Genomic DNA, 14850 nt, shown 5'->3' on the forward strand with positions numbered 1-14850 from the left:
ACCACTATTTAAATCTACTCAAAAGAGTGATGCAGCGGTCAAGTGCAGAATCTCTCTCAGTGTTTGAAAACAGCTGTGAAATTCTGAAAACATTTTACCACGGCATAATTAAAACTTGATCAGACCAGCTGACTGGACACAATCCCACAGGCACTTTCTTGTCCATTGCTGAAAGCAATTGTGCACTTCCAAGCAAAACTTGCAAAACCCTCACAAATCCCCTCCTCGTGTTTCTGGGCTGCTTGCCTTTTTTAGAATTACGCCTACAAACCAGTTCAAAACGTTCTATTTTGGTGGATGGAATTGACAGATTAGTTGACTTAACACATTTCTCATTCGGTACACCTCTAATACACTTGTTTTCCCTATAACAGTTAGTTTTCGCTCCTCCTAATTGCTTCCAGTATAATTCAGAGGCACTCAACCTTTAGCAAAACAAACTGGTAAGCAGAATAAACCGTTGCATTATTCAGGTATAATTTCTTCAGCATTGTAATGGTTCCTTTTTCTTTGCCATAAAGCTTAATAGAAAATCGGTTAGTTTTGGCTGCTGACTAGAGTTCTTTCAAAGTTAGAGTTGTACATGTTGGCTTGGTTTTGGAGTCCACTTTCATGAGCTACTTTTTGAAGAAGAAAAATGCTGCTTGTTTGCTGTTTTCAAAGAGAACGTCTGCCTCTGTGCTCTAGAACCGTGATCTAAAACCTTTTATCTTTAGGGAACCCTTTTCATATTGACTTGCCTACAAAGAAACTCCTTCCTGTGGGTAACCTAGAGTAATTGTGAAAGCACTGAAGTTCACAAAAAAAACGGATCCGCTAGGCTTGTTAAGTGTTAGCATCACTTGGCGTGAACCAAGGCTGCTTTTCTGCTTTCCACAGGCATCTGGGATGATGGAGTAGATAGCCTTTGCTCTGTCCATCAGGGCTTCATTTATGTTTTCAACGTCCTTTATTGTTGAATTACAGTTTGATTTCTTCTCCTTCTCAGTTTACTGTTTTCAAAAGTCAAATTGGAATCACTCTGCCGGGGCCCAGATGAGGCACTCCTCACTTGTAAACACATGTTGCAGATCTGGAAATCCTGTTACAATCTCACTAACCCCAGGTAAGGACAATACAGAACAACATGGAACACATTCTGTTTGTGTGTGCAGGGGGCCGGAGTGAATCCTTTGCATGTAAACAAAGGTTGGAATTCAACATCACCCTCCTCCAGTCATTCTGTTTGTGCAAGCATTGCAGCTTGCCAGATGGAACAATCCTCTCTCCTCCCACCATTTTGTGTTCTGGGTGTTCTCCCCACCCCACCCCACCCCCACCAATGGGGGAGCAGGAGGAAGAAAGGGCAGGGCAGCCCTGTTGCACAATGGGAAGTCCTTGTGCTGGGATTTTGCTGACTGGTTAGGTGAATTCTGCTCATAGCTTGTTTGGGGGAGGGGAGTATCATACTCCAGTTTATATTTCATGTGATGTTTGTGTGGCTATATTTTTGCTTACCATGTTAGTTGCTTTTCTGTTATGGGTGTGGCATTTGTGCATTGGACAGGCTTGATTTCTTTATTTAACTGGAAAGAATCCGAACTGTTCCACTTGAGTTGACCTTCAAGATAGTAAACAAAAATGAAGTTTGGGTTGTATCCAATTGTGGCATTCTGCTGACAGAGGGCTCTTTGATTCGGCAGAGGCTTCCATTAGTTGAGATTGTAGGGCAACGGTTTTCTTTGATTTCTCCCTTCCCTTTTCCCCGTCCCCCGGCACGCTCAATCTGCTCCAAGAAGACATGAAAATCTTAAGTGAGTAAAACTCTAGAGTGGTTGCAGTACAGTACAAGTAGAAAGTCTGATTTGCTTTCAGTAAAAAGAGAGGATTCATTCTGCTTTCCAAAGCAAAATGAGAATCTTGAGAGTAGAAACGCTGTTTTTTTCCTGGTAGTACTTTACAATTTTCTACTGCTACATTCCTGTCAAGTAAATGAAAACATACAGTGACGTTATGCCGCAGCAAGGCATATCAGAGTAATATTCCATCCTGTATGATGCTATCAGATCAGCAAGGTCCCCCATGCAGCATATCACATTACTCTTTTCAAATTCTGTAAAAGCCAGCATGTAATAGCTGTGGCCCCGCTGTGAGTTAACAACCTTCATGTGGCGCTCTCTTTATGCCAGGTGAGAACTGACTCGGAGTAAATGCTTGCATATGCGCCCAGCTCGACTTCAGCAGTCTTGCAGATGTCATTCACTGTCAGACTTCAAATGCATGATCCAAGATGAGACAAACATTTACATTCTGCATAAAGGCTGTGGATTTTATGGCTTCCCCTCCGCCCCTTCAAAATGTTGATTCATTTAAGCACATAAAGCAGGGAAATGAGGCAGAGGGGAAAGTATAACCTTCTGGTTATGGATTATGCACTTATTATAAGACAAACTCACTGATAATTGGGTTTTTCCCCCATTTGAGATTTGGCACATTGAAAAGTTTCATACATCAGCTTTCCTAAAATGTTTAGGAAGGACCCATGCTGTCATTGGTACATGTGATTACAAGGCTGTGGCTCTGTAGACCTGGTTGCTCCCCTCATTACCACTACATTTCCTTGTGGAGTGGCAAGTTATAAAAGTTTATTAAGCCTTATGAATGTTAGAAGAGTCCTTCTGGATCAGATCAGAGGCCTATCAAGTCCAACATCCTGTATCTCACAGTGGTCAGTCAGGTGCTTTGGGGAAGTTCACAGGAAGAACATTAGAGCAACAGCCTGCTCCCAGTTCCTTTGCAACTGATGATCAGAAACATATTGCCTCTGATCCGGAGGGTAATATATAGCCATCATGACTACTAGCCATTGGTACCCCTATGTCTAGTCTCCTTTTAAAGCCATCAAAGTTGGTGGCCATCACCACGTTTTGTGGCTGCAAATTCTGTAGTTTGTGTGCAGTTTGCACCATGACCCTCCAGCAGGTAGAGAGAGAAGAATAAAACTCAGGAAGTAGAATGGCTATGCAGATGGTGTCATCATCCGAGAGGGCTGCAACATCCCATTCATCCCCTGCAACTTATCAGTGTGTCTTACTAGGGATGCTACTAAATGATGTATTAAGTGTATTAAGTTCAATCAGAGCTCTAAAGCAAGGTTTAGGGGCATCCCAGGGTTCATTTTATGACTGCTTAACAGTTACCAGATACAGCAGTGTACCAAGCGTGAAGGGCATCTTATTCTGTGCCTGCCACCCATCCTATTAAGAGGTATTATAACATCTGCCTATGACCACAGCAGTAGTGTGGGCAGGGCCTGTTTTTAATAGGAATACTAAAAATGTTGTTGATGATGATAGTAGTAGTAGTAGTAATAATAATAATAATAATAATAATAATAATAATGCAGTACTACTATGTAAATAATATTTTTCCCAGTTCCCAGTAATTTCACATTTCTGTGCACAACTTTTAATTCGGAGAACATACGTGTGGGATTGTGCTTTAAATTAATAGTGTTCCCAAAAATAAAATACCCTGTCCTCATTCAGTAGGTATCTGGGAAATACATAGTTAAATCAATTGCTCACCTCTAAATTTTAAAAGTTGGTTTCAGTCATATCTAAGTCTATGAATTGTATTTTGATTAAGTAAAAAGTGGATTACAGTTGTTGCTGTTGCTGATAGAATCAGTAGACTCAGAAGCAGCCTTTTTCATCTTAAACACATTTTGAAGCTATTTCCCCATTCTGTAGTTGCAAAATGTTCTGCTTATCTGAGTTTCCAGAGTGCTGATTTGAGCAGTGTGGTGATAGTTTCCTTTTACACCTAATTTCAGCATGATATCTATGTGCACACAATTGCAGTAATATGTTTAAACCTTCAAACTTCTGCAGCTTGCTTGATGTCGGCGCAGAATCTAATCATGTTTAGCCAGTGCTTTTCTGATGAGCTTGATGCACTCTTGGCTAAAAATATTTTTTAGTAGTGATTATCCTGGAGAGCAGTGTGCATTTTGACCTGCAATGAACCAGAGAAGTTATACCATTCCAGTGGAAAGTACTGTATATAATTTTCAAATGACATCATTTGTTAGTTGTTTCAGTTTCCCTGCTTCTTACTAAGTCAGTTAGGGTGCAGTTGTAACATTGCTTTTTCTGCCTTGAGTTTAGAACTGATGACTTAAAAAAAAAAAAATCTAAGAACTCAGTTATTAAAAAGTAAAACACAATTAACAACAACAACAACAACAACAACAACAACAATTTATTATTTGTACCCCGCCCATCTGGCTGCGTTTCCCCAGCCATTCTGGTTGGGTTCCAGCAAAGATTAAAAATACATTAAAATGTCACACATTAAAAACTTCCCTGAACAGGGCTGCTTTCAGATGTCTTCTAAATGTCAGGTAGTTGTTTATCTCTTTGACAACTGATGAGAGGGCGTTCCACAGGGCGGGCGCCGCTACCGAGAAGGCCCTCTGCCTGGTTCCCTGTAGCTTTGCTTCTTGCAGTGAGGGAACCACCAGAAGGCCCTCGGCGCTGAACCTCAGCATCCGGGCAGAACGATGGGGGTGGAGACGCCCCTTCAGGTATACTGGGCCTAGTTGTGGAATATATAAGAAGAGAACTTTCCTGCATCACATGAATTAATAATCACCAGTAAAGGTAAACGACCCCTGGATGGTTAAGTCAGTCAAATTTGACTTTGGGGTGTGGAGCTCATCTCCGCTTTCAGTGCTGAAATGCTTTTACGTACCTGTGCTTAATGAAAATTGGGATGGATCAGGGTTGTATGGTGGCAGTGGCAACAAGTAGTCTGTCTCAATATGCAGTTATTGCACCTTCTCTGCCAGGTCAGTCAAGTTTCAGAACTAGTTGTGCAGTGGTTGGTACACCAACCGAATCCTTATTACTGACTACACACACTTATAATGGACTGTGTCTGAGTTGTGCACAGCAAATAATAAACCATCCTTATGGACTACAACAGCTTGTGTTTCTCACCCATTAATGCTCCTGCCTGGGCTGCCCAGCTGGAAGCAACTGAGACCTGTGCTAGCCAGCCGAGCCTCCACAAGAGGTTATTTACCTTCAGCTTCATTTTCTTCCTCACTGACGTTTGGCACAGCATTGTTCATGTATCAAGGAAGTAATTAATAGAGCTGTTTCCAGGAAATGTGTGCTGACTGATGTAATAGTTATTGGTTGATAAAATGGACTAAGGAAGGTCCCTTCTGTTTCCTGTGGATTACTGTAATTGCATCATTGCACAAGGAATTAGCTGTGTTGGTGTCTTACAGAGTTTTTTGTTTTTTTGCACCATTTTAACAGCAGCCAGACAAAGAAAGGAAATAGTTTCATTCTGTATATAGAACACATTGCTTAAAAATTGGATTTAGACATTTCACCGAAAGGAAATTTTGAGTTTATTCAGATTCAAAACCAGGAAGCCATTTTCCAGCTTAGGATAGATGTGAAGAAACGAGGATTTCTACCACTTTAAAAACCAGATCACTAGGGATGACAGTAGTGTTGATGCCACTAAGCAACATTGCACCCCTATAGAAAGGGACGGATAGTATTTGCTTTTAACTGGCGCAATAATAACATCATCCATATAATCATTCCTCACCATTTTGTCACCATACTTTACAGTTATACCTTGAAAGTCGAACAGAATCCATTCCGGAAGTCCGTTCGACTTCCAAAGCATTCGAAAACCAAAGTGTGGCTTCTGATTGGCTGCAGGAAGCTCCTGCCACCAATCGGAAGGCACGGAACCCGCGTCGGACGTTTGGCTTCCCAAAGAACGTTCGAAAACTTGAACGCTCACTTCTGGGTTTCGATCGTTCGGGAGCAGATTTGTTTGGGAGCCAAGGCGTTTGAGATCCAAGGTACAACTGTATTTCCAAAATAAGAGGAAAATAATTCCCTTTTCCTGAGCTGACACTGGCGGTATTCACATTCGTAAAGTGGAAGACGTTCCATAAATATGTGTAGTCATTGCATTTTCTTCCGGCATGCTTCCCTGCCTTGATTTCCCTCTCGTCCCTCTGTTGTTTCCCTTGTGTCTGTTTTTAGATTGTAAACCCCTTGGAGGAGGGTATCCGTCATCTCATTCTGTGGAAGTCATTCATGGAAAGACTTCTTTTTTTAAGCTTAGTCTCTCGGATCCGCCAAGTAGAGCCAATCATTTTCATGCCACAAGTGACTCAGTAGGGCAGACATCCACTCACAATTAAACAAGTGCTTTGAAGTGTTCTGAACCATAGTGTGAAAAGACTTTAATCAGCATAAAATGCAGTGTTTTTTATATGATATATGGGCTGTCTATCCCGTTAGTAGATAAAGTACACATAGCACTGAATTCTGTATATGAAGACCTGTACAGTAAGCTATATAGTCACTTTTAAAGCCTTAAATGACAAATGCCTTGCATTGTTTCCTACAGTGATTCTGGACGGGGCAGCAGTTTGTTAGACAGAGCCATTGCCGACAGGCGACAACTTAGTACAATTACTTTGCCAGACTTCAGTGACCCTGAAACAGGTGAGGATTACTGTCTACAACAATAAAGTGTCAGAAACAATATGTGTTGTCTGCTAGATGCCTTAATCTAAAACCTATCAAAGCAATTGAGGCAAGATAGAAATTTGCTGCGGTATATTTATTTATTTTATGTTTAGTTTCATATTCCACACACACACACACACACACACACACACACACACACACACACACTAAATTTATTCATATGCAATAAAAGTACGGGCACATACTCTAGAGTTGTGTGTTAGCCCTCCCCTGTGTTAAATGCTTAACATAAATATCCATGTATACTAAGGGCCAAAAGTTCATAATCCAAACTTTGCGCTTTGGGCTACAATCCTCTACATTGTTACTGAAGAGTAATTCCTATTGCAGGGGTGACTAATTCCAATCCCTATCAGCCCAGACCAGCATGGCCATGGATGATGGGATTTGTAGTCCAGCCTCACATGTAGAGCCAAAAGCACAGAATTCCTTGGGGCATAGTATCAAGTAAACACAAGACTGGATCTTCACACATTTGTTTTTAGGCATATATTTCAGTGTATGATATAAAAAGGGTGAATGTGGGAAGCAGATGTTTGAAAATCATATCTATCCCACAAGTACACTCATGATGGAACCAGCTACATTAGCTCATGAAGTCTTTAGGTTCAGGCAGAGCCTTATTTTGTTTTTGTTTTTCATCTGTTAGCCCTTCTACACACCTAAAGATGTTTTTGCTGCATTATATAAACAATATTGAAGAACAAAGTTTTAATATTTTTTACAATATAAAGTAATGTAAGCAGTTCCACTCATCATAATTAGATTTCCTGCAGGACTTCTAATTCGTTTATTTTTAGTTTACTGGCTCATTGAAAGCATACTTCAGTTTAAGGATGGCCACAAAATGTAATGGGGTCACATTTAACTAAAATATATATTTTTCAACCTGCCAAGTCGTTAGCCTATCATTGAAAACAGGGCAAAATTAAATTGCATAATTTATCCATATTGGTCTTTACTATATCTCTGTGCAGTCTCTTTCTTATGCCTGTTTGTTTTCATTAACATATAAAACCACGTTAGATCTTCACAAGCCACACAGTGTTGCCATAACAGATAAAATTTTCCATATTAAAGAGAAAATTTCTAGTGTTCTAAATGAAGATACCCAATCTACTATCTGTCTCCTATTTTCTTTTTCTTTCCAATTGGGTATTGGCAATGAGGTGCATTTCCCAGGCTTCATGTCAGAATTGAAATGTTTTGTGTTGTTATTTACATGAGTTGCTATTTAGGCAGGCTTCAGTGCTAAAAGTTCACAGGCTCTTTGCAGGCAATATAGTGCCTATCTATACACAGTGGTGGAATCAGGCCACACTAACTGGGCCCATAGGGGTTTAAACCACAGAGCCTAGGACTTGCCGATCAGAAGGTCGACGGTTTGAATCCCCGTGACGGGGTGAGCTCCCGTTGCTCGGTCCCTGCTCCTGCCAACCTAGCAGTTCGAAAGCACGTCAAAGTGCAAGTAGATAAATAGGTACTGCTCCAGCGGGAAGGTAAACGGCATTTCCGTGCTCTGCTCTGGTTTGCCAGAAGCGGCTTAGTCATGCTGGCCACATGATCTGGAAGCTGTACGCTGGCTCCCTCGGCCAATAAAGCGAGATGAGCGCCGCAACCCCAGAGTCGGCCACGACTGGACCTAATGGTCAGGGGTCCCTTTACCCTTTACCTTTAACTGGGCCCATCTCTTGCCGCTCTGGATCTCTCTGATATTAAAACAATGATTTCACGTTCAGTTAAGGACCTTTGCACATCCCACCCCCATTTGATGTTCAATGTCCAAATGTCAGGTCAGTTTGGAAACTGGGACTGGGAAGATGGCAGGGTTGGTAGAGGGAGGTATTGCACAGTATAAGGTGAAAGAGCTACAGGGACTGGTCAGAACTGGACCTTCAGCATACAACAGAGTTACAGCCCCTCACCAAGGGGAGAGGGTGAGCTCTGAATTTGCTGTGAGCAAACATGTCCTTATCTGGCATTTAGAGGTAGGAGTGGAAGATAACCCTATCCGAAATGCTGAAGAACTGCAGCCAGTTAGTGTAGAGACAATACTGAACTAGATGGACCAGTGGTCTGACTCTGTGTAGGGTAGAAGATAGTAGACCATGCGTTAAAAGTTAGCATGGCCTTCACTTTTTTCTTTGCAATCTTTTAAACTGGTCCTGATTCGTCCCACCCACCTTATAACATGCCCTTCACTGATTTTCAGAGTCAGAAGTACCGTATTTTTTGCTCTATAAGACTCACTTTTTCCCTCCTAAAAAGTAAGGAGAAATGCGTGTGCATCTTATGGAGTGAATGCAGGCTGCAAAGCTATCCCAGAAGCCAGAACAGCAAGAGGGATTGCTGCTTTCACTGTGCAGCGATCCCTCTTGCTGTTCTGGCTTCTGAGATTCAGAATATTTTTTTTCTTGTTTTCCTCCTCCAAAAACTAGGTGCATCTTGTGGTCTGGTGCGTCTTACAGAGCGAAAAATATGGTACTTTACTGGATCTAGTACAACAAAGCCAGATCATAGTTTAGAGGCAAGTTTAGACTACAAGCATCAATGGACCTTATTCTGACTTTTTTTTTTAGACTATGGGCTGCTAATCTGGTTTTAGGACAGAACTGAAGATTAAGTTTGATTTGTTTTCAACCTACCTATGCTTATGTGTCAAAGGCTGCTTTGATAGTGGCTCTGGCCAGCTGCCCACCTGGAACAAACACCTGCTTGTGCTTCTCTTAGCAAGCTAGCCATTCTTTAAGCACTTTGCTTCTGGTCTTCATTGAGGCTTCAGGGACCTCCCAAGACGGAGGTTCAAATGTCAAAGTTGATCCTTGACGGCTTGCTCCATCCATGCATAAACTGCAAAATAGCCACTTCTCCTGCTGCTGCTTCGTCAGTACTGGAATTTTTTTTGTTTTACTGAAGAGCCAAAAGAAAAAAGTGAAGTATGAGAGTTCGTAACTAGATCAGAGCTGATAGACAATTTACCAGTTGTTTCATAGATCTCTTCTTTAAAACAATCACCTGTGACTGCAATCTACAAAATGTTATCCGGCAGAGCTGTTTTCAGTGGTGCACAGCCCAGGATACCCAGGCTGTCTCCACCCACTCATTTTCTATCAGCTCTGGCAATTTTCCCCGCCTCCTTTTCAAGCAAAATGGCTCATCTAGAGCAGGAGGGAGTCTAGTTCCACTACAGAATTTGAATTATAGGGAGGAGTTTGGAGTTACTTTGAAGCAACTCTTTATTTCAAGGCCTTTCCTGGCTTATTTACATAAAAGGGGATAATCCTTTATATGCCTCTGTAAATTCTCGGGAGGAAGAACTGGATTGAGTAAAAATAAATACACACATTGCCTTCAATATTGTCAAGGGAGGGTGTGAGCAACAAATTCTCGAGTCGCACCTGAGCACCTGAACCAGGATGCTTTGACAGCGGAACGACACCAGGATCTCCTTCCTTTCATGGAACAGGGTGATGAAGTGGACCTTCTGTCTCCTGTCGTTCAAGGATTTATTTATTTTTTAAATGAAGTTCAGTATCACTTACCTAGACAGTTGGTGTTTTATTTCTAACTTGGACAAGCCTTTGGCAGCTTCAGGCACTCAGGTTTTAGGACACAGTGGGCAACATGGTGCTCTGCAAATGTTGGACTACGACACCGCTCATCCCTGAGCATTGCCACACTAGGTGGGGCTGATGGGAGTTGGAGTCCGAAGCATCTGCAAGACACCACCTTGGCTACCCCTGTTTCAGAAAATAATTTTTGCCATCTGTATTCCTACTGGACGTGCCAAATAGCTTGCCTTACAAATGTTTCCATTATAATGTTTCCTTTCCAAAATAACTTGACTTGATTGAAACTAGTTTTACTAAATCTCAGTAAACATTTAAAAAATTTCTTTTTCGTGCACAGAAAGTGACCTTTTTGCAGTGCTTGTAGGAAAATATATTTTGTGTGGTGAACGGTTGCTTCCTTTTAGCGGTGGTTAAATGAGCTATACATTATTAGGATTATTCTTTTCATGGCGTCCATTAATCCATTCAAAACCTATTCCTGGCATTTTCTTTATATTTTTCTCTTTCACTTTTTAGCTTCTGATTCCTCCACATCTTCACCTCTCTCAAGAACAGAATCTTCTCTCCACCTGTTTATGTCTCCTCAATCTCCTCACCCTCATCCCAAATCCGATACCTTTGTCTGGCCCTATGCAACCAATCCATACTGTGACCTCGTTCCTGGGCCCTGCGAACCGCCACTCTGTAAACTGATTTCCTCTCTCTGATAGGCGTGCTAGTTTGCTCTGTTTGTGCTTCTGATAATCTCCATAACTGCTAAGCATCCATTGCCGTAAATCTTGTTGAACATCAAGGTATTTGGTATTAGTGCAACCTACCTGTTTGGATTATATGATGATTATTATTATTTTTAAAAAATCATTAGGGCATTTGAAACTGTCAGAGTTTCAGGCTTCAATACTCTATGTTTTTTCAAGTAAGCAATGATTGTTTCAAGTGGGCATTCTCTTAAATCAGTCTCCTCACTCCAATACCCTTTGAAGGCTCATGAAATGTTACATCGAGGGACCACCAGGGGGCTCCATTGCCTCCCAGAGAGCACCGACTAAGTGCTGCCATAAGGCATTTTAGCAATATTGCGATGGGTCAGTGGCACAGCTGTTCCAAGAGTCTGTTGCGCAAGGATTGGTACCCATTGTTGATGCAGTGCTGTGGAGCGAGGATTAACGCTGGGGGTGTACCAGGATGTGGAAGATTTCCATGTCTTGGCTGTGAGCCAGGAGAGGAAAGAAGAAGCGATGGGGTTGCCATTTTAACTCCCCAACCCACCTCACAGCTCTGGATCTGAAGCCTCAAGCTGGAGAAAACCTGGCCCCTCATAGGGCATGGCAACTCTTGGTCCACATGCCTGTGCCTCCACATCATGTGTGATGGAGCACTCGGAAAACACGCTGTTAGTATTATAAGTATGCACCCAAATTTGTCAGTACAATGGTACCTCGGGTTACATACACTTCAGGTTACATTCGCTTCAGGTTACAGGTTAAGGTTACAGGTTTCAGGTTACAGGTTTCAGGTTAAGAACGGACTTCCGGAACGAATTAAGTACTTAACCTGAGGTACCACTGTACTATACTGATTCTTGAGTGGTAGAAACTCAGCTCCTACTTCTCCTTTTGTAAAATAGGTGTAACATTTTTTATTTTTTATTTTTTACTGGATTTTGTTCTCATCCATGCAATTAACTCGTTTTGAAATGTTAGGACCTTTATTTGACAGAATTAAATATAATTGGCAACCATTTTCATTCCTAGACGCTACCTTCAAGACAGGAAAGGTTTCTTTTGCACTGTGGTGATTGCTGGGGGTTGGGCTTTTTTGGCTATCGTAAATTGGCTTAATCTGTTCGTTTCGGAGGAGTAGAGTGAGTAAATCGTTGTCTCTGGCACTGAATTAGATGACAGGTGCTAGAAAAATAAGTAGCAAAAGAGTGCAAATTAATCAGGTCACAATGTAGTTGGATCCTATTCAAGATGCTGTTTGAAAGGATAGCACGTGTGCTTTCATATTGATGTTAATTCTGCTCCCACTTGTTTTGTCGAGGCTTTTCTGTGATCCTGGTTCTTCAGTGGGACATTAAAAAAAAATCACCCCTCCCTAAGAGCCCTACTGCACCTTACAGAAAGTGAGGCCATAGCTAAGGTGATACAATTCTGGGCTCTGCTACTTGGGGCTGCAGGCCAGGCAGTCAAGTAGTGCATCTGAAAGGATGCTGTGCTAAACGTTTCTGTTTGGGTGTGTTAGTTTACTACCCGAAGTGAGGTAGGGTTTCTTCATGAGGGAGCATATGAAAAAAGGTCTTTGCTGTCTGAAATGGTGCTGCCCAGGAAATTGCTGTGAGGTGTGGTTTGTCATTTGGTCTTCGTCTACTGGTCTCTGATGGATCTGTGTCAGAATTCATTTTGCAGTGGTTGGAATCACGTGCTGTCTGCCCTTACGGATATGAACTTTTGGGGATTTATTCCTCCCCCCCCCCAAAAAAAAACGCTTTAAAAATTCAGGAGTGGTTATTACTTTGGATGCTAGCTAACAGCTGGGGAAGTGTGATAGACAATATCCTTTTCTAAAACAGAGCCTCTACAGAGCATAGCCCACGTAGCATTAAATTGTTGTTGGTGAAGCCGTGAACTTATTTAGCTTTCCATAGGGATGTAGGACCAATCATGAGATGCTGCAGAAATGAAAGCACAAAAGCAGGCTGTGAATTTTCTACCTCCAGCAAGAGCTGCAATATCTTATGAGGGGGGGAAATATAGTTATGTGGCAGTTTTGTAGGCGCCTCAATTATTTGACCTCAGAGCAGTTGTTTATGCACTTTCATTCCCCCATTGAATCCATATGAATAGAATTGGTCCAAACCCTCTGTAGCTTTCTTGCTCTCAATATGTATACTCTGTTGTTTTTCTATATTCAATTTGATTGTTAACATGACATGAAAGGGATTTATTTAACAAGAACTTTCTCCAAATTCTTACCGGAAATTCATCATGATTTTAAACTGCTTATTTTGAAATGTTCACTGTCCTTTGGAAAAACAAGAAAACGAGCTTACAGTTTGAAGGTTATCAGAAGTGTATTTTGCTTTTTTGTGCAGTTCTGTTTTATAGCGGTTATCCTTCGTGATTTTAATTTGTGGTTTGATCTGTTGTTTAAAGGCAACCCTCCAGATGCTTACTTTCATGGTTTTTTCTCCCTTTTTTCAGTTTGTAAGTAGTATTTACTATACAGGTCTATTTTTAAACTTCTAAAGGCTTAGTAATAACACCTTCCCTCCACCACAGAATGTAAATGTGTGTCCATTCGTCATGGAGGTTTGACATTGTGCAAAGCAAGGCTGCTGCTCCTTAGCCATTCAAGTCACCCCTGAGGCTGCAAATCCTATGAGATCTGAATGCCCTCAGCTAGGACTAGAGTTCTGTTATTAAAGAGGCAGTATTAATTTCTGGAGGGCTGCAAATAAAGGACCTTGGGAGCAGGGGCTGACTTTATAAAATCCATTGCATAAGTCCGTAATCCACCATATTTATGATTTCTCCAGATCAGTTAGTTCATTTTCTGGCCTCTTGGCTGGAAGGAATAAGAGGCTGAACTTGTAATAAAAAGATTTGAAAAGAAAATAAAGCAAGGTTAACCTATTCTAAAAAAATTAAGCACTTTATTTTTTTATTTATTTAAGACACATTGTTGGCATTCTTACGCCTAATACTGTATTGTTATTTATTAGCCATTTATGTGGTCTTGGCACCATTCTAAATTATATTGATGGCAGTGTACAATCAATTAGCAAAAAACGCATGATATTTGTTTCATGTACCAAACCTATGGAACAAAGAAAGTTTTGTTTGTTGATGGAAGCGCCAGGCTCCTCTTTGTTGATGTACACCATCCATTTTGGAAAACGTTGACGAGCCTTTTAACATATTGGAGGTGGGGGGTGAGTTATTGCAGTTGCTAATAAAGGGTGATATACAATGTTCGTCATACTCAGACTAGATCCATTGAAATCAGTGGACACCATTGATGTCAATGTTCTTACTCTCAGTATGACTGTCATTGGGTAATGCCCACTGTCTTGTGGGATTAGCCCAGGGACAGCCAGTGTGGTATTACCTCCAGTTACTGTGGACTATAACACCTATCAGCCCAGACCATTGATGATGCTGACTGGTCTAATGGGCTTTGTAGTCCAAGCAACTGAAGGGCACAAACGTGGCTACCCCTAGATTAGACGTACACATACATGTTTTATTTGGTCCTACAGAATGTACTGTCTCTTCATCTAGAGAGAGTTTTACTTGCACCAGCATACAGATCTCTGCATGTACCACAGTTTGGCACTCTTACATGCTCTGGCACCTGCTTTTTTGTGTGTGCATGTGAAATCGGGTTGTGTTTTCACCTTGCATGATTTTGCTCATTTCCTTTCCTTTAATTAAGACATTGTTCTCATGAAATCTGATTGAAAAGCAACTTTCCATTTTGCAGCAAGGAGAGGGGTGAGCCTCGGAAGGATTTGCATTATGTCAAGTATTTACCATTTCATCATTCACTTGGCAATCCTAAAGATAAACACAGGGGAAGTAGCCACATGCTCATCATATTAAGAAGGGGATTTCCCCCATCTCATAAACGTTCAAGTAGAAAAGCAATACAGAATTGTCTAAATCTTTTGGTTTTGTTTTTTTCTTGTGCTGGAGTCAGCCAAT

The 14850-nt window shown here is 41.3% G+C and overlaps 1 protein-coding gene across 3 annotated transcripts in view; it reads left to right on the forward strand.

The window, feature by feature from the left end:
- TTC7B (tetratricopeptide repeat domain 7B) overlaps nucleotides 1–14850 on the forward strand; it is a 103383-nt gene that overhangs the window by 62286 nt on the left and 26247 nt on the right. The window contains exons 16-19 of one of the 3 annotated variants that reach the window (XM_079948032.1): nucleotides 989–1105; nucleotides 6430–6527; nucleotides 10661–10828; nucleotides 13300–13350. In XM_079948032.1, the coding sequence (XP_079804158.1) occupies nucleotides 989–1105; nucleotides 6430–6527; nucleotides 10661–10828; nucleotides 13300–13350 (434 nt within the window). The remainder of the gene's footprint in view (nucleotides 1–988; nucleotides 1106–6429; nucleotides 6528–10660; nucleotides 10829–13299; nucleotides 13351–14850) is intronic. The other 2 variants (XM_079948033.1, XM_079948034.1) reach the window with 2 other exon arrangements.

The sequence above is a fragment of the Podarcis cretensis genome (assembly GCF_951804945.1).
Source record: "Podarcis cretensis genome assembly, chromosome: 1".
Taxonomy (NCBI): Eukaryota; Metazoa; Chordata; class Lepidosauria; order Squamata; family Lacertidae; genus Podarcis; species Podarcis cretensis.